The sequence below is a fragment of the Lissotriton vulgaris genome, chromosome 1_1 (genome assembly GCF_964263255.1).
Source record: "Lissotriton vulgaris chromosome 1_1, aLisVul1.2, whole genome shotgun sequence".
Lineage (NCBI taxonomy): Eukaryota > Metazoa > Chordata > Amphibia > Caudata > Salamandridae > Lissotriton > Lissotriton vulgaris.
The window spans coordinates 1,922,693,376-1,922,712,290 of record NC_141685.1 but is presented as its reverse complement, the minus strand read 5'-3'; the positions used below and the strand labels follow the sequence as shown (position 1 = coordinate 1,922,712,290).

At 43.2% G+C, this 18,915-nt stretch overlaps 1 protein-coding gene across 2 annotated transcripts in view; it reads right to left on the bottom strand.

Annotated features, from left to right (window-relative positions):
• The window catches only part of NAV3 (neuron navigator 3), a 1,035,010-nt gene that overhangs the window by 315,902 nt on the left and 700,193 nt on the right, over positions 1–18,915 (bottom strand). For both annotated transcript variants that reach the window (XM_086919576.1, XM_086919578.1), the window contains exon 16: positions 6,002–6,490. In XM_086919576.1, coding sequence (XP_086775702.1) covers positions 6,002–6,490 — 489 coding nt within the window. The remainder of the gene's footprint in view (positions 1–6,001; positions 6,491–18,915) is intronic.

Genomic DNA, 18,915 nt, shown 5'->3' with positions numbered 1-18,915 from the left:
CAGAGCAGAGCCCTGAGCAGCCACCCTGCCAGTAAGTAGACAGCCCCCCCCCGAACATATGCAAAATGTCATGACAACATGTAGCAGGACTACAATTCCCATCAAGAAACAAGGAAGGAGAACCAGTATCAAGACAAACAGAAACAACAAACCACCAAGCAACCCCAGCACATAGGGAACCCCCCCCCCCCCCGCCCCAAGGAACAAGGGCAAAGGCATGGCCAGATGACCCCAACCCACAGGGTAGGAGAGGGGACAGGACCCTAGTAACAAAGGGGGAGGAAGGGGAGGGAAGAGATTAAAGGCACGTCCCCCAATCAATTCTGGAGCAACCAGAGCAGAGGGGCACAGGAGTACCCATAAACCTATCCTCCAATGAACCAAAGAGGAGGAAGGAACAGCAACAAGACAGAGCATCCCATCAAAGAGCAAAAGAATGCACCCACAGAAGACATAGCCAACCACCGGGAGGCGAGTGCCAAAGACCAACCCAAGGGTCCTCGCAGAACAGCGAGGAAGGAATCTGCGGCTAGAATCGTCTCTACCAGATACATCGTAACCACAGGTAAGTATCTCGTACATCTGATAGAGACTACTAGCCACAGATTCCTTCACGTAGAATAGATACCCTAGCAATACTCACAGGGAAAGAGGGTCTGCGAAAGGACCCCGCCAACCTGGACATAACAGAGGATTCCACTGGGGACCAGACCAACGGACAAGGCGAAGAACCTTGTCCCTCACAGGCAAGAGGAACCCCCACAACCAGAACACCACCGACCCAAAGAGTGATGTAGGGAGAAGAAAGAAGTCTGAAGGAGCCCGTACATTCACAACAGGGGAAGCAAGGGCAAGGCCAGAGGGGCCAAAGCACCCCATTCCCTTACAAGGCAACAGAGCTTCCATCCAATTCCAGGACAAGGAAGAGGAAGAAGAAAAGCCTAGAGGGCCCAAGGAAACGAGGGAAAGGAGGGCGAGCCCACCCTAGATGGAAGGCAACAGACCAGACAGGGAGGCGCCAACAGTATTAAGCTGTCAGAAGCAAGAAGAAAAGCCCGGGTCCCAGGAAGACCGGGCAGGCGACGCCTGACAAGGGAGGAACACAGAATCATCCCAGCTCACAGGACAGGAGCAGGAAGGTGAGGAAATGCCCAGACCACCACTATGAGGGGTCCGTGTACACGAACTAAAGAAGCAATATAGCAACATACATATACACCATGGAGAGCTGGGCCCCGAATGCGACCAGAACTCCCGAGCAGAGTGCAAGCTATATAACAGCTATCACTACCCCACATAGGGTAAGTAAAGTCCCAAGACTTGGGAACCCTCTTTGGAAGAAACCTCCACAGCAGAGCCACGGGAAAAAAATCCTTGCGGAAGGCTTGTCAAGCAGCCCAAGAGAAAACAGACAATGTAAACAACTCCAGCAAAAAAACACAGTCAACAAAGGGGCATCCCAGCATCCAACAGCGCCACTGTCCCAGAAAGGAGGACTCGAGTGGCCATAATAAAACACACTTTACCGCAAGGGCAGCCAGCCCAAAAAAAGGTTCAGGACCAGCTCAACTCAGCAGTCACTGAGGAGGGGAAGGAAGAAGAGGAGAATTAGGTGGAGGAGGAGGAGGACAGAGCTCCGCCAAGAACCTTTGGATGGCTGAGTCTGCTGGGGCATGGTACAACAGGGTGCCATTGAATGGAAGATCAATCAGTCGTTCCCAAACATTTATAGGGAACATGCCATCCCCAAGCCAAGCATGGCGACGGAGGGTCACTGAGGAAGCCATGGCCTGGCCCAGTACCTCCGAGATGTCCAGAGCAGAGGGGAGAATAAACGCTGGTAGCTCCCGGCTATCCAACATATGATGCCATAAGTCCACCTGAATAGTCTCCTGTGAAACTGGAGAATTCAAGGACTCAGCCGAGTCCCACAAACAAGAGGTGGCCCTAGCCAACACACATAAGGTGTTAAGGGCCAGCATGGCAGCGCTGGTCGAGGCGAACATGTTGCACCCCCAAGAGTCCAGCCAGAGTCAACAGTGGTGGCAGGGAGGGAAAAGCAGTCCGCAAAAGTGGACTTGAGGCAGAGGGGTGGAGGGGAAGACACGCTGGATCATGCGGTGCCGGAAGGTGCCAGTGCAGAAGGTGTTGAGGCAGTGTGCCTCCAAGTCCTTATCAGGGAAGAAAGGAGTGAACCCTCAAAGGGAAGCAATAGCTCCCTAGCACCAGAGCCTTGGTGGAGAACCTCAAAGAGATGGTCCACCGAAAAATGAGCAACCGGGTCACCCATGCCCAGAATGCCCACAGCCGTGTACACTGCGTGAGCAAAGGCCGCACCCGCCTCCGTAGGGCCGCGCAGTGGAGAAAGCAGCTCCTCCGTGGGCGATGACTGTAAACTAAGACAGCCGTCCCCGAACCCAAGCGGGGCGGGCTAAGGCCAGACCTGGAAGTCAGAAGGAACCGAAGAGTGGGGGACCTGTCGCTCCTCCGGCCAACACTGTGGCCTAGGAAATGGCAGGGAGCCGCCCTTCTATGACGCTGGTGAAAAAGCCACCATGCGGTGGCCTGTCTCCGGGGAAGATGATACTAGTAGGCACCCAACCTCCAGAGAAGAGGGAGCGTCCGAAGACGAATCCATGACCCGACGCCTGTCTGGAGCCGTAGAGTCCGCCGCCTGAGGCAGGACGTCAACACCATCTGGCGCCAAAGGAGACGCCAGATAGGGCTCCTCCAAGTCAAACCGCGTCGGGGACCATGGCGGAGCTGGAGCCAAAGTGGCCAAAGGGAGGCGCCGGAATGACGCCGACTCGAACTCCGCCGAGGCAGCCGCCTGCGTGGAGGAATAAGAGGGACCAGGGAGTGACACGAAGCCCACAGCCAGCCTCAGCCCAGAATGTGATGGAGGTGGCCCGGCGACCCATACAGCGACGCCAGGGCTGATTCAACCTCTGACACACACTAGGCCCTGACCATACTTCCTTTTACATTCCTAGGCTGTCCTACCTCCCTGCAGTCCTGATGAAGACCCGCTATAGATGCACATAAATCAGCGTATTTCATCTAGGGTTGAAAAGTCGACGTTCTGTCTATGTATCAATCTACACAGAGTCTCAACGAACTAAAGAAATTATTTATCCATCTGAGACTATTGTGATTTACAGTGGATCTGTTGGATTTATTGTTTTATCTATATGTATGACTTATTTGGTATTTGTTTAATCATTTGTAACACTCAGTCACCAGTCACGACTCACTCACTCAATGTATTCTTAGTCCTTATATTGTTTGTTTTGGACAGCTTGCCAAATGCATTTTGAATTAATCCACTAAAAGGCTAAATACTAAAGAGTTCCCTTTTTTTCAATTGTGGTCAATATATCCTTCACCGGATATATTGTTCCTTCTATGTATTCAATACACCTCTCAATTTAATTGTGATCCCCCACAGAACCATTTTTGTATGGTTTACAAGCCTGTGGGTGGGAGACACCCTACGAAAATCCTATTTCCTCTCTGACCAAAGAAGTAATTGTTCCCAGCCCCTGACCTACCTACTTTTTCAGTAGTTCCTGTTTCCTTTACAGCCAACAGGATGAAAGTGGAATGTGCCAGGGCAAATCTAATAAGGCAAAGCGCTTCAGCCACAGGCTTAGTGTGTGTAGGGAAATGAACTACGGTAATCACCAGTGTCCACACCAAAATTCAGTTTGTAGCTGGCAGTGGATACACAAGAAGTGCTTTAACATCCTGTTCTCTTGCTTTCAAGTCTACCACATTGTTACATGTGCCTCACAAGACTTTTCAAGGCAGGACTTGACACTGTGGCATTAACTGAAAGTGCACAGCTCAACCCTTCTAATTCTACTGAGCTCAGAGGTCATCTCTGTCAATGCAAATTTCAGATTTCATGGCTCTTTCAAAACTCTTCCTGGGCTGAGCACAAGCTAGGAGTTGGCAGGGGCTAATGCTAATTAGCCTTCTGACAGTTCAGGCAGGTAAAGGGTAGTTTCCTAAAAATAATTTTCATTACTAGTTGAAGAAAATCCGATTTCATCATTAAATTAGATTTTTTATAACTATTAAAAATAGCAGTTTAGTCATTTGTCTAGCTGATCTCATTCCCAAGATACAGTATGTGTATTTTAATCAGTAATTTGGATTTATACAAAGGCCAGCTAGGTATACCCCCAGTGAAAATAGTTTTTAGAGCAGCAGCGGCCAGTGCAGGTAAGAGCGGTGGGGCGGAACGGCCTGGGGGGGGTCGACGGACACTAACGAGGGAAAAATAAATAAATAAATAAGTTTCCCTTGTCATCGTTCGTCGAAATCCTCCCCCACCCGGCCCTACCGCCCCACTGCTTTTACCTGCACAGACCGCAGATGTTGTAGGGCCTTGTCACTGTATGGACATGGTATCATTTATTTTATACATGTACAACTTTTAAATACCATGCAACAAACTTTCTGGGCCACAAGGCTATAGAAGGGTTACTTACAAATATTTGAAAGAGGGAGGGGGTGCCCACCAAAAAGCTTTATTTTAGCAGGTCCAGTTGCAGCCTTAAATTGCAGCGGGCAGGCTACAAGAATAAGCCTGGAGACATATTTTCCTAGTCACACTAGTGGATGACAAAATAAGCGCTGTAGTACACAGGTAACCTTTAACTTTCCATGCCCTGGGTGCTGTTTCTACTCCATATACTAAGGTTTAATAGGAGGGTTAAATATGCCAATCATGGATTAGCCAGGTTCGACCTATTTTAGGGGTCAGAGCACATATACTGGGGACTGGACAGTGGAGCCCAAGAGTTAAAAGTCTAAACAAACAGCAAAAACATTCAACAAAAAAATTGAGGTGACTAAGCAAAAATGTGCATGTTCTCACAATGATTTATACTGTTGTATTTTCATTTTATTAATTCGATGCCAAGGCAAGACAGAAAGCACATGGTTTACTCATACTTATTTGTTCTTTCCACACACAATTTCATCAGTGGCTGTTGTATTTTAGCATTGGTAACAGTATTGTAAGTGATCATGAAGTCTAAATGCTGTTGTACAATTGTTCTGTTGCTATCGACATACTCGAGAAACACGTTGACCACATCTGAATAATCTGGATGCCACATCTGAGCCAGTAGCTGAAATTATCTCAGACAGATGGATTATTAACATGAGGGAGCAGCAAGAGAATACATTGTCCACATTTCTGGGACAATGGCCCATCATATCCATGTCAGATAGTCACCAAAGAAATACTCCAGTGGACGTAATCAATAATTATTTATAGGAAAAAGATCTTCTAAACAACTACACATTTGTATTTCCTCATTTCTGGGGCACTTACATCTGGCATTGGTGTGCACAAGTATTGCCAGACTCGTCTATTCTGCTAATCTCCACAATGATTCACACACCATCTGTCCTACTCAGTCCATTTGTTTTCATTCGACAATATTGGCATACTTCGGTCGCTGGTTTGGAATTTTAAATGATACTTCTGTATCTGAACATATGGCAAACTATGTAAACAAACCAGTCCTTTTTAACAGCACATAATATTACTTAATTAGTCATAAAAACTCTTAATTAGCCTTTACTTAGAAACAGCCATTCTAAAGATAGAATGTACAACAAAGTTCAGACTCAAAATCTGCTAATTCTAAGTATCAGACCTTCTTTATAAGGCCACAGCTCATCCTAAAGATTTGAAGTTCATGCTTGATTGAAAGTACTCGAATGTTATCTTTTTAAATCAAATTAGTAAACAAATCATCCAGTTCTAATAGAAAATTCCTGGAAAGCCAAGTAACATTTGGGCTAACATGTACAGTCTAGGCTGCTGCTGACAACAGTCAATAAGGCACAAGCCAAGGTCCTGGTTTTGTAAATACATGCAAAAGGATCAGCATCTGTTCTCCATGATATAACGGATATAAATTATCATTGGCTTTCGCCACATGCCAAGAACTTGCAAGTGGAAGTGGACATCAATGCTTACCTTTCTGAGAGAGTAGATCTCACGCTCCCAGTCCTCATTAGCATGCTTTGAAGTTCTTGGGTACTTGAGGCCAATCCAGACAGAGAACTATGATGGCTGAGGGGGAGGTCAATTGATTCCGAGCTTGTGTGAAGGCTTGTCATCGACTGGTAACTTGGCGTATCCTTGCTGCCAGCAGAGGAGCTGCTCAGATTGGCGGTCCACACGAGGCCACCCGATGCAAAGGAGTGCACCGATGCTGGACTGGAGGCCAACGAATGACTTAAACTGATCACATCCGTCATGAGCTCAGAAGCTTTGCTATAGAGGGGGCTGCTGTTTCCACTCTGGCCACCAGCACTGCCCATGCTGCCCGTCCCGGAAGAGGGCGAGTCAAGGCTAACCTGTCGAGACAAAGTCGCATTCGTGCTGGACATTGCTGATGATGTTTTTGCACCTTCGGGATTTGCAGCAGAGGTTTGCTTACTACCAGACTTGGCACCAAACAACCTGAGAAAAGGAAATAGTATATTAATAACCCGAAAGAATTCCTGTAAATATAGTATAGTGTAAAAATATAGATATGAATTTCGGTGCACTCAGGTAAACAGAGGGACTGAATTACAACAATGCCACCAACGTCTATAGAAACATATATACCTGGAGGGCAACGATCTCTATAATAAGTAAAGCAATACTACCCAATAGGTTCCCTTATACATTACTTTGTTTAAAAAATACAAACATATAGAAGGCACAGGAACGATGGTCGACAATCTCTATTTTACCACTGAGCTAGCTTTTCATCTGTTGAGTATTAAAAACATTAAGTCATTCATATGGGCTACAATAACTGAACCTAGAATATATCTGGGACATTATACATATATCAGGAACAGGTCCTGGTTCCTAGTTTACACATATTGATGTGTAATTTCATCAAGACACGTTTCATGTGGCAGGTATGAGGCAGGACAGGAGAAGGGATGGAGGTTTACGTTGTTTATTAAACTGGTGACAGTTCACCAAATATCTATAAAACACGTAAATCAGAGCAACAATGTCGTTTTTTAGGCATTCTACACATTTTGATAAAAACACATATCAGAATAAGTTAGTTTTATAAACATCCACTCACAAACATTGCCACATTGGCTAAAAATCATGCACTAACCAACAATTATTTCCACCTTACTCAATAAAATTCAGCGCGAAATATGAAGAGACAAACTACTGAGTGCACGGCAAGCAGTAGAAAATCTCTCTAGACTTACACTTTGATAACTTAGGGCTAGATTTTCTAAGAATAGAGTTGGTAAAAGTGGTCCCAAGTTGCACACCGACTTAGAGAATCCATTTAGTTTTTGCAAACCGACATGTGTACTAACAGGACGGTTCACAAAAACCTAATTTGTAGTGGGTCTCAACTTGACCTACATCATGAGTATTAATGAGGTTGTTTGACAGTGCAACACACTATGAATCAGACCCATCACAAGAATGATGGCCTGCTGAGGTCAGCAGACCACCATGTCTGTCATTGCTTTTAACTAAGGCATTTTTAACATGTTGTTATGTTATGTTAAATGTATTTATTATTGCGTACGTAGGAGGGCTCTCTGAGCTTAGGCAGGTTGCAGGCACAAAGTAGACTACTGAGCTAAAACAAAACTGGTTTGATTCGTTTCCTAAACTTAATATGATATGAACACATTTTAAATGTGCTGAGACAACTCATTCCAGTGGAAAGGGGCCAGGTACGTAAAAGGCCTGCCCCCTGCTCAAGACCTAACCAGGGACGGACTGGCTGTAGTGTGCACCAAGCATTTTCATGCATACATACACAGCCCACATGCAATACACTTGCAATGTAATACATAAGAGCTTCTGCAGAGAAGCACTTCCAAGCAGGACCCTATGAAAGGTTCAGGGGCCATCAACTGAATACAAATGTAGGCTGGGTCTAGGCAGAATTCTAAGAGGCCTACTCTGCGGGAGGAAGCCTTGAAGCAATGGAGGTGGGTAGCATACATAAACATTTGATAGCAGGCTGATATAAGCGAAGCAATGCAAATTAAGCTTCCCCTAAACAGAGAAATGGTAGTGATGGACATGGATAAGGAGTCAGCTGACGATTATGGGGCAGATTTACAAGCCCTTGCACCACTTTTGCGACACTTTTCCCATGTTAAAAGTGACGCAAAAGTGACGCAAGGGGCTTCTAATAAGCCCCTTAGTGGCCACCGAGCGCAAGAGTACACCCAAAGAAGTGACAGTTGTGGTCGTATGTTTTGTATGCATCTTTAAGTAGCTATTCTTAGGTCAAAAACATTAACATTCTAAGGAGCGCTATCGTATATTATTAATATTTATATAGCGCTCTCTAAACTCATAGTGGCGCGTCGCTTCATGATTTATGCTTGCCATTACAACATTTTAATTGTTTAGAAAATGATTCGTTTTTGTAAACGAAAGCGTTCTACTGATTTTGGAAGCTAATTAAATTTGAGAAACCACTAGTTTCCCCATCCAAAATAGTGTTAGTAGCTAAATGGTGAAGGCGCACGTCATAATTTGTAAATGTTCGATATCTGACGAACAAAATACTTAAATGCTAATCGGACTCTTCAAATGAAGATCGAGCTCATGCGCATTGCACTACACACAGTTGACCATCGGAGGGAGGCAAAGACCGTATCAAAGTCAGAGGCAATTTATAAAGGATTTATATTCGCTGAATTGATAAGGAATAAGAAAGAAAAATATTTACAAAAAACGATTGTGACTGGCAAAAACTACAATACTTGCTTTATTTTTTCCATTATATGTCCGTACATTTTTAGTGTGGACTGTAATGCTTGCGAGAAGTATTAGAACACTCAACAAAAAATGACGATAGCATGCCTCGTTTGAATGGTTTCTATAAACATTGCAGGGAAGTGCACATTTCACAGCGATAATAGCCCTACTCCCTGCTCATGTATCTGGCAGGACAGCCACAGGAAATTTATATGGAAGAGCAGTAACTATTCTACATCTTTTCTTACTGTAAAAGTCGTTTTTTTAAACCATGGTCTTAGTAAGACGAGATAGGCTGTGAAAACTGACACTGGTCGACCTTTTCATAAACAATCTTATGAATTGCTGGTGAATATTTACTGCTGCAGTCAGTTCAGTTCACACAGCTTTATTCGATCTTTATAAACAGACCACAAAAGCACAACAGTACATATAAAATGTCCATACCAATAAATATAAATATATATACAAAGTTAAAATAAGTAATAAACACGTTTGGTGTGGTAGGGATAAGCCATTAAACACGTTTAAAAACAGTTGATAAAATAAAAGTACACAGTACTACTAAGTTATACACCCGCCTTTTTCCTCTTCCTAAAACAGGCTCACAGAAATAAGACAACGCAAAAGCAAACAAAAGGGTCCAGTAAGGCCTTTAGAAAATACATGGAGCCTCAGGATTGGGAGTATAAATGTTTTCCTCTCCTCAGAATATTTTTTTCAAAATGGGGCTATATGTAGATCTGTCTGCACAGCATGGGATTTGCAAGGGCAAGGAGCAAGATCTGCTAATCTGTATTTGTTTTGTGGATGTCCCAGAAATAACAGGATCATATTCATATTCATTCGGAAACGCAATCAAATAAATCTATGCTGCGGGTTATTTATACGAGATAGGTCAGGGAAACCTTCTCCTGGTATTGACGGGACCAGATCATAAGCAATGGAAGAAGGAAGGGGAACTTTTTTTCCATTCAAACATACTTTAATTTAAATTTAAATAATAAAGTGAATTCCTTGATAACATCTTCATACCTGGTTTAGCGAATGATAACGGTCTAAGTTTAATGACGTGATAAAATGTCTAGTAGTGGAGACTAATGTCGCAAGGTACAGTATAATTTTCTCCCTTAGTAGGTAAACAAATGTCGTATTTATTTTGGTCGGGCGGTAAGGTCATGATCGGTGAGCAGTAATTTCAAGGTCCCTAGGGGGGGGCGCCACCCACTCTGGATGGGAGCGCCCGGGGGGAGGCGGCCATTGGCCCCTCACACGGGGAGGCGGTACCCACGAAGTGTGGGTCGCCTAAGGGAAGACGGCCATTGGCCCCTTCCAGGGGAGGAGGCGGCCACGGTGCCCCTCCTACGAATTTCCCGGGGCCCGGATATCCGCGACGGCGGATGTGATAGACTGTGTGGGGTGGGAGGGGGATCCACGCTACCTTCTACAGACACCTCACACGAGTCCTCGGACGACCCTTAAGATGGCGTCGAGTTAAATAGGGGGCCCCCTCAAGACAAGGGAAATTGGAGTTGGCACAGAGGTACAGTCCTCTGCGCGCCCGCCCTCACATCGTGAGGGGGAGAGTTCTGGTAGTAGGGATCTGATACCGGTTGCGGCCTTGCCGTTGGCCCGTAATGCTAGGATGTACAATTTTAATTCCGAAAGTATGCATTTGCAGGATGTTAGACTCGGCTAGGAAAACCTTTGTACTAGAGATTTGTTAAGGTTAGCCAAAGAACATGTCTTCATCGAAATGTAATGAATGAAAATTGTACATGATATGAAACTGTTATTTTAATGTTTTAATTTTGTTTCATATTTTAACAAATACGGCCGGGAGGGTGACTCCCTCCCGCCTTCCAAAAGTTCAGAACTGCGTCCGTCTTCCCATCCTTGGGGATTGTGTTGGGAGGGGGTGACAGGCATCCCGCCCATATTACCCGTAATAATCTTTTTCACTAATTTTGTTTGAAATGCACTTGCTAGCCCAGACTTCTGTTACTTTTTGAGTGCGGTAACTGCACTGTGTTAACCAAATTCATTTTAGTGAGCTCATCACTCAATAAATATATTCTCAAAATATGTTTACATAACGCTTCAATGTCGAGTAACTTCTGAAATCAAATTTACTTGTACATGAATATGAAAACCAAAGTAAATAGTCCGATTCACAAAGCTATATTTCTTAAGTACACGTCTCTTATTCTAGGAAATTCTGAAGCAAGTCACACCAAGTCAGATGTAAAACACATCTGTTCACACACAAAGCATTTTTGAGTTTCTCTCTCAGTGAGCTTTTGTTTTCTTTAAAATGGTTCACAGTTTAAATGTTCTTGGAACCAAAACATCACCATACAATTATCTTCAATATAATCAAAGAGTTTCTTAGTATTAAATATTTTGCTTCACAGTTCCGTAACTGAACCAGAAGCAACAGTTATGGGTAGCTTGTGTTTCTGCTCTCGCCTTGGCTGGTAAAATATGTTTGAACCAAAAAGGTGTGAATCAATTATACCTGGTGTGCCTTCGTACTAATAAGATAATAGGAAACAGTGGTTCCCATAGAATCACTCACTAGTAAAAATAATTCATTGATAATAAAGCAAAAGGACAAAAATCGTATGCCTCCATATACATAACAAAAAGTTAACAACATTTAATAGACCACTTCTCACACAGAGAATTTAAATGACCAATGTCATTCACTGATTTAAGTGACCGAAATTCAATCTACAGTATGAAGATTGTGAGCATAGTACTCAACAAAGTCAGACATATTAAGTGTGACCGTGCCGTGCACACTGTAAATGAATAAGTGGAAAAAAATACAATACCTCAATGACGTATACCAGTTTTGCCTGTTTTCAAAACAAATGAAATATAATAAATTATATTCTTTGATAGAAGCTCCATACTGTACTATACCTAGTCCAAAATACAATCTTTATTGGCATAGCGACACCTAAGGAAGCTTATTTGGCTTGGGTCTTCAACAGGACAGGCAATTACGTAGCATCCTCTGACAGAAAAGATCAGGGAATATAATCAAACGAGAGCTGTATTAACAGGGTGGAGATTAAGCCCACTTCAAGCAACTTCCTATTGTTGTAAACCCACTTCAAGCAACTTCCTATTGTTGTATTGTGACTTAGCTGACCTTAAAAATACCTGCTATGGTATGTTATGTTATGTTAAACGAAATTTATTAGGCGCACTAACACCGATTGGTTTCATGGCGCTGTGAAAGACAAGGAGCGGGATCCAGAAGAATGTAATTATGTGCTTGAGTTAATGATATGCTTGTTGATAGAGCCAGGTCTTGAGTGCTCTTCTGAATTTTATGAGGTCCAGACAAATCCGGATCTCAAGAGGAAAAGAATTCCACAGGCGAGGGGCCAGTGTCGCAAATCGACAGCCACCGGTGCGCTTCCGTTTGAAAGAGGGTGTATGCAGGAGGCCAAGATGGGCGGACCGCAAATTGCGGGAAGGGGTATGCCTTATTATATGTTTGTCAATGAATATGGGACTTTTGTAGTGTAAGGATTTGAAAATCGTGCAGCCTATTTTAAAGGTGCAGCGCTGGGCCATGGGGAGCCAATGAAGTTTCATAAGCAACGGGGTGCCAGGTTGCCATCTAGGTTGGCTCAAAATCAGACTGGCCGCATAGTTCTGCACCATCTGGAGTCGCTTCAGCAAGTAGAGAGGTTAGCCAAGATAAATAGAATTAGCATAGACCAGGTGGGACAGCACTGTAGCTATCACCACATGGGTAATGGCCTCCGATTTAAGGAGGCGCCGAACCTTCCTAATTTTTCTGAGTTGGAAAAAGCACTTGGAGACCACCTGGCCCACTTGTGTTTTAGTGAGAGATCACTATTTAAGGTGACTCAGAGTGTCTTTGTCGATGATGAGGGAGTCGGAGCTGGGCCCATATCTAGCGGCCAGTAATGAAGGCCCCAGTGTTTGACACTGTCCCCTGTCAGTACCAGCTCGGTCTTACCCGGGTTCAGTTTCAGATGATTTTGGTTCATCCATACCTGAATCCATCATGTGCTCTTGGTGCCAAATTTGAGTTATGGCCAGGGATAAAGAGAGAGAAAAATAACGTAGATCTAACAAGCGTTTTGAAAAACATATATTGAATTGGGCGCATATATTCACAAAGCGAGGTGTTTCACACATGGTAAAGCCTACTCTTGCATCATCCATTGCAAAAAACACATATTGGGATAGTTTCAATCTAAACTATATTGGGTCAAGCAAAAATTAACACAGCAAACCGTGTATGCAAAGAATACCACAGTATTGAAGGTATGAAAATAAAAAATGTTTTTAATGTAGCCGATAAAATTGCAATAGCGAGCCACACTTAATACAGTGATGATATTTGCAACCCAAGAACAGAAGAAATTGCATTTTCAATGTGAAAACGTTTGTGAATGTCGCCTATCCAAAATGGAAAAAACTTTTTTAAATATCAATGTGTTTGTGTCTTTAGTGGTGTTATATATTCTAGTCTTATGAATCACACAGACTCTCTTAAGAAGCTTTCTAATGGGGTGCAACACAATGCGAGCTCGGGGGTGAACATGTTAAATGATAGAATGGTTTACACAATGAGTGGAAGGACTCCCCTCTCTTGCAGTGAGACTGTAGATTTGAAGAAAGGAGGATCATGGAGAGCAACCACGGAGAACCCCAGGAAGGATATTGTGGGGTGGACAAATTTCTTAGTTGGTCCTGGATGATTAGATTGAAGGCTATTAGCTGATCTTAGTTTTAGCTGAATTTTTTTTAAACATTCACAAAGCTGCTAAAGTTTAATATGTTTTTTAAAATATTTATTGAAATATGAATTGTTTATTATAATCTTTTTTTTGAAATGTAATGCTAATGAATTGTGGTTTTATATTTTTATGTGCTTTTATGATATTCTGTATATCCAAATAAAGCTTTGATGATGGATATCATCACGCGTGCCTGTCTGCAGTGACCATTTGAAGTAGCACTTAGGCTCATGGGGTTTGCGTTGTCTATATGGAAGCAGAATATGGTAATGCATTTCTAGTCACACTGGAGATATTGAACATTTATCTAGTTATCATTTAAACTGATAAGTTTTATGTTTTATAAATCCTGTAACAAAATTACTTTATTTCAATCCAGTGGAAGCATTGTATTTTTGAACAATGTGTGCATGGAAACGAATGCCACAAGGGTGGCCTAAACAAAGAGCAAAGAAAGCAAATAGCAGTTACATGTTTCTAATAAAGCTATATATTCCCTAATCTAACTACTAACCATAAATATGTTATATGATGGCGACAATCATGTTCCTTTGTTATTGGAACATAAGCATCACCTCAAAAACAATGGCCTGAGAAGCTTTCTGCAATAGCAAAGTCCCTTCATTGAGTTATGAATGTATCTGGTTTGTGGCCTCCTCTTCCATCACTTATAAATACCATTTAGTATTTGCTGTGTTACTCAAGGCAAGCAGTTCAAGTGGGTTGATTGGTATTTGGAATTGAACTGCATATCTATGTTTTGTCTGCTCACCTAATTGATCTATACCCCTGATTTTAGTATATTTACAGAAATAGAGACCAACAGCAGGTGCAAACATACCCTCTTCCTAAGGGAGATAGTATAGATAGTACAAAGAATTTCTGAAGCAGCAAGTCATCAACATATCTTTCGCTTTATACTTTATTATTTGGGTAATTGTTTTCTTGTTTAACTTTAGTGCCTAGTGACGATATCGAGCATGCTTATTAGGTCTTCCATGCCTTTTCCACTTTCCTTAGTTGTTCTCAACACATTTTACATGCATATAGTCACACATTAGCACGCAAGGAGCGCAAGCACATGTAACCATTGCTCCAACAATGTGTCTGCAAAGATCAAGAAAGTTGGATGAACATAAATGACATATATATATTTTTTTAAGTTTACTTCTGTGAACCCTTTGCATTTTTTGCACTAGGCACTTGCACTTTTTTTCTCTTTGGCATCCGCTTTCATGAATTTTTTAACACATCTACTATGAATGAATATGTGATTTGTATTGCACTTTGCACAGATCTATTTTGCTGTTGTGTGTTCACATTGATTATGACCGCCAGCCCAGTGTGTGATTTTTTATACTGTTAAGCAAACCTTATTTCGGTATTACTTCTGGTATTGTAGTCTTTGGGCACTTGCCCTTGATTGGTCTACTACTGTTTAAGATAATAGCATTGTTTATTTATCTTGATTGAATATCTATATATTTATGTATTTGTTCTGTGATATATTTGCAAGTGGTTTCCCTAAATTTTAGCTCACTATTATGCTAGCTTGAATACCATTGAAGTTTTTAACCCGATATTTCCCGATATTTCCTTCAGTATCTTTTCACTGTTTGTGATAAAGTAGGAGGAGCATTAATCGTGAGCACCACAGCATTTAAACTCGTTGGTTTTTTGGCCATGTCATGTGATCAAGACCATTTTTACCGGCCGAAACGTGTCATGCTGCTATCAAAGGAGGAATAAAGCACAACTATCTTGACTTCACTTATTTGAGTGGTCTGTACCTGATTTGCGTGACCTGCATGTCTTCAGGATTGTGGTATATATATATATATATATATATTACGCTCCCTGTCCCATTGGAAGAGACAAATTCTGAAGCAGAGCAAGAATATATATATATATATATATATATATATATATATATATATATATATATATATATATATATATATATATATATATATATATATATATATATATATATATATATCCTTTGTGGAACCTTGGAACTTTGATTACAGATGTATATATACATATATACATATACATATATATGTATTATATTTTTTCACTGCAGCGTGAACAAGGGCACTCGTGCTCGAAACGCGTCGCTGAACTGGCTTTGTGAATATAAATAAACAAGAACTTCTTGCTGATTTGGTGGTCCGTATTTTCCTTCTGTGGATGGCGTAGAGGCTCTGACCGCGTACGCAGATCTAGAGAGAGGAATCTGTGCTCTCATATATATGTATATGTACATATATATATATATATATATATATACCTACTGGCGTCTCGCCAGTAGGTATATATAGTTAGGATTAATTCCCTATGGGATTTTTGAAAATTCTATGTCTAATAACTTTGGCGTTTGTGGACGGAATCGGCTGAAATTTTCAGGACAATGGCACATTTTGTTTCTGAGCAGCCCTTGAAAATTTGGGGGGGTTTTGTCGAGGGGGGGCCGAGAAAAAAGGGGGGTCCCAAAACGCGTTTTTCCCATGTTAATTTCCATAGGGCGGTTGGACTCACTTTTAGCTCGAACGGCTGAATGGATTTGCACGAAACTTGGCAAAATTGTAGGGACTGTTAGCCCGATGTGCCTTTGCTAGGTCTCAAGATATGTGCTCCAGTAGTTTTTGAGAAATTAACGTTCAAAACAAGATATATATCTGTAACAGCGCTCCGGGCTGCGGTCCGGTTCGCTTACTTTTCGCGAAACGGAACTTTGCGCGCAGAAAGCTGATTGGCTCTCCGGTGTCTGTCAACATTCTAAACAGTCCGGAGCGGCCGCCATCTTATCTCTCGGTAGGATCGAGAGAGAAGAAGAGGTGAAAAACGAAGGGGGAATTTATTGAAAGGGGGCAAGGTATACCCCTCTTGACCCCCTAGGAATGTTGTTGGGGTTATTAAAGGGTCCCGTGGGGAAAATAAAAAAAAAATGATTTTTCACGGTAGAAGCGCTTCACGGGCCGCGAACTGGGCCGCAAACTGGTAGCGAAACGGGAATTCGCCATTTTGTGCTTCGTTTTAATTAAATTACTAGGTATAAGGGGGTGCGGGAGACGTAGCCTAATCCCCTATGTTTCCTGAGGGTGGCTGAGGAGGCTCATATATGTTGATACATCTCTTCCAGCGGCTGTGCGTGAGCTTTTTTTTTTTTTTGCTGCGTGACGTCTGTTAATGTTTGATTCGATGGAAATCAGGAAGTGTTGACCGCCAATTTGTCACTGCGATAAAATATTTTGTTATAAATGAATCCTTATTGATAAACATTGTCTGCGCCATCTTGCCTTTTTTACAATGCCACAATTTTGTCGTGCACGGCAGCCATTTTAGATGCCTTGACCAGGCCCACTCTCTGCACGCCGTCGATTCTCAGCACGGCTCCCCACCCTCGCAAGCATCTCCCCCACGCACTGGTCACCACCGCTCTCTCTCTCGTGCATCGGCCATATACTTCCCCCAATCTACGCTGCTCTTCCCTGAGAATCACACCCTGTGCCCGCCCGACACCTCCCTTTCACCCTATTCACTACCGCACCCTCTGACACTCCTCTTCCTCTGTGTCCGATTGTCCAGGCCGGACCCAGGCTATCACCTAGCCCTGCAGATGTAGTTTATGGCCCCAGCTGTAGAGTATCTAGACATTCCAACCCTCCCGATTCAGGCGTGAGACTACTGATTTCAGTGCTAGTCTTTCGCCTCCCGATTCCTGCAAGGAAAAATCCGGGGGCATATTACCAACAACTAGCGATAATGTTTGTCTCTAACTTGTTTAGAGACAAAAATTATCGCCGCACATCGGCGAATTTTATCGCACATAAACCTTGCTATTAGCAAGGTTTATCGCAAATGCGATAAAAAACGGCCGCAATGCATGAATATCGCTGAAAAGTCAGCGATATTCATGCATTATCCAGCAAATGCTCTTAGCCATGTTATCCACCTTCCATTGGATAACATGGCTAAAAACTGCTCTGTGCGTGAGCTTTTTTTTTTTTTTTTGCTGCGTGACGTTTGTTAACGTTCGATTCGATGGAAATCAGGAAGTGTTGACCACCATTTTGTCACTGCGAGTAAATATTTTGTTATAAATGAATCCTTATTGATAAACATTGTCTGCGCCATCTTGCCTTTTTGTCCAATGCCACAATTTTGTCGTGCACGGCAGCCATTTTAGATGCCTTGACCAGGCCCACTCTCTGCACGCCGCCGATCCTCAGCATGGCTCCCCACCCTCGCAAGCATCTCCCCCACGCACTGGTCACCCCCGCTCTCTCTCTCATGCATGGGCCATATACTTCCCCCCATCTGCGCTGCTCTTCTCTGAGAATCACACCCTGTGCCCGCCGGACACCTCCCTTTCACCCTATTCACTAACGCACCCTCTGACACTCCTCTTCCTCTGTGTCCGATTGTCCAGGCCGGACCTAGGCTATCACCTAGCCCTGCGGATGTAGTTTATGGCCCTAGCTGTAGAGTATCCAGACATGCCAACCCTCCCGATTCAGGCGTGAGACTACTGATTTCAGTGCTAGTCTTTCGCCTCCCGATTCCTGCAAGGAAAAATCCTGGGGCATATTACCAACAACTAGCGATAATTTTTGTCTCTAACTTGTTTAGAGACAAAAATTATCGCCGCACATCGGCGAATTTTATCGCACATAAACCTTGCTATTAGCAAGGTTTATCGCAAATGCGATAAAAACGGCCGCAATGCATGAATATCGTTGAAAAGTCAGCGATATTCATGCATTATCCAGCAAATGCTCTTAGCCATGTTATCCACCTTCCATTGGATAACATGGCTAAAAACTGCTCTGTGCGTGAGCTTTTTTTTTTTTTTTTGCTGCGTGACGTTTGTTAACGTTCGATTCGATGGAAATCAGGAAGTGTTGACCACCATTTTGTCACTGCGAGTAAATATTTTGTTATAAATGAATCCTTATTGATAAACATTGTCTGCGCCATCTTGCCTTTTTGTCCAATGCCACAATTTTGTCGTGCACGGCAGCCATTTTAGATGCCTTGACCAGGCCCACTCTCTGCACGCCGCCGATCCTCAGCATGGCTCCCCACCCTCGCAAGCATCTCCCCCACGCACTGGTCACCCCCGCTCTCTCTCTCATGCATGGGCCATATACTTCCCCCCATCTGCGCTGCTCTTCTCTGAGAATCACACCCTGTGCCCGCCCGACACCTCCCTTTCACCCTATTCACTAACGCACCCTCTGACACTCCTCTTCCTCTGTGTCCGATTGTCCAGGCCGGACCTAGGCTATCACCTAGCCCTGCGGATGTAGTTTATGGCCCCAGCTGTAGAGTATCCAGACA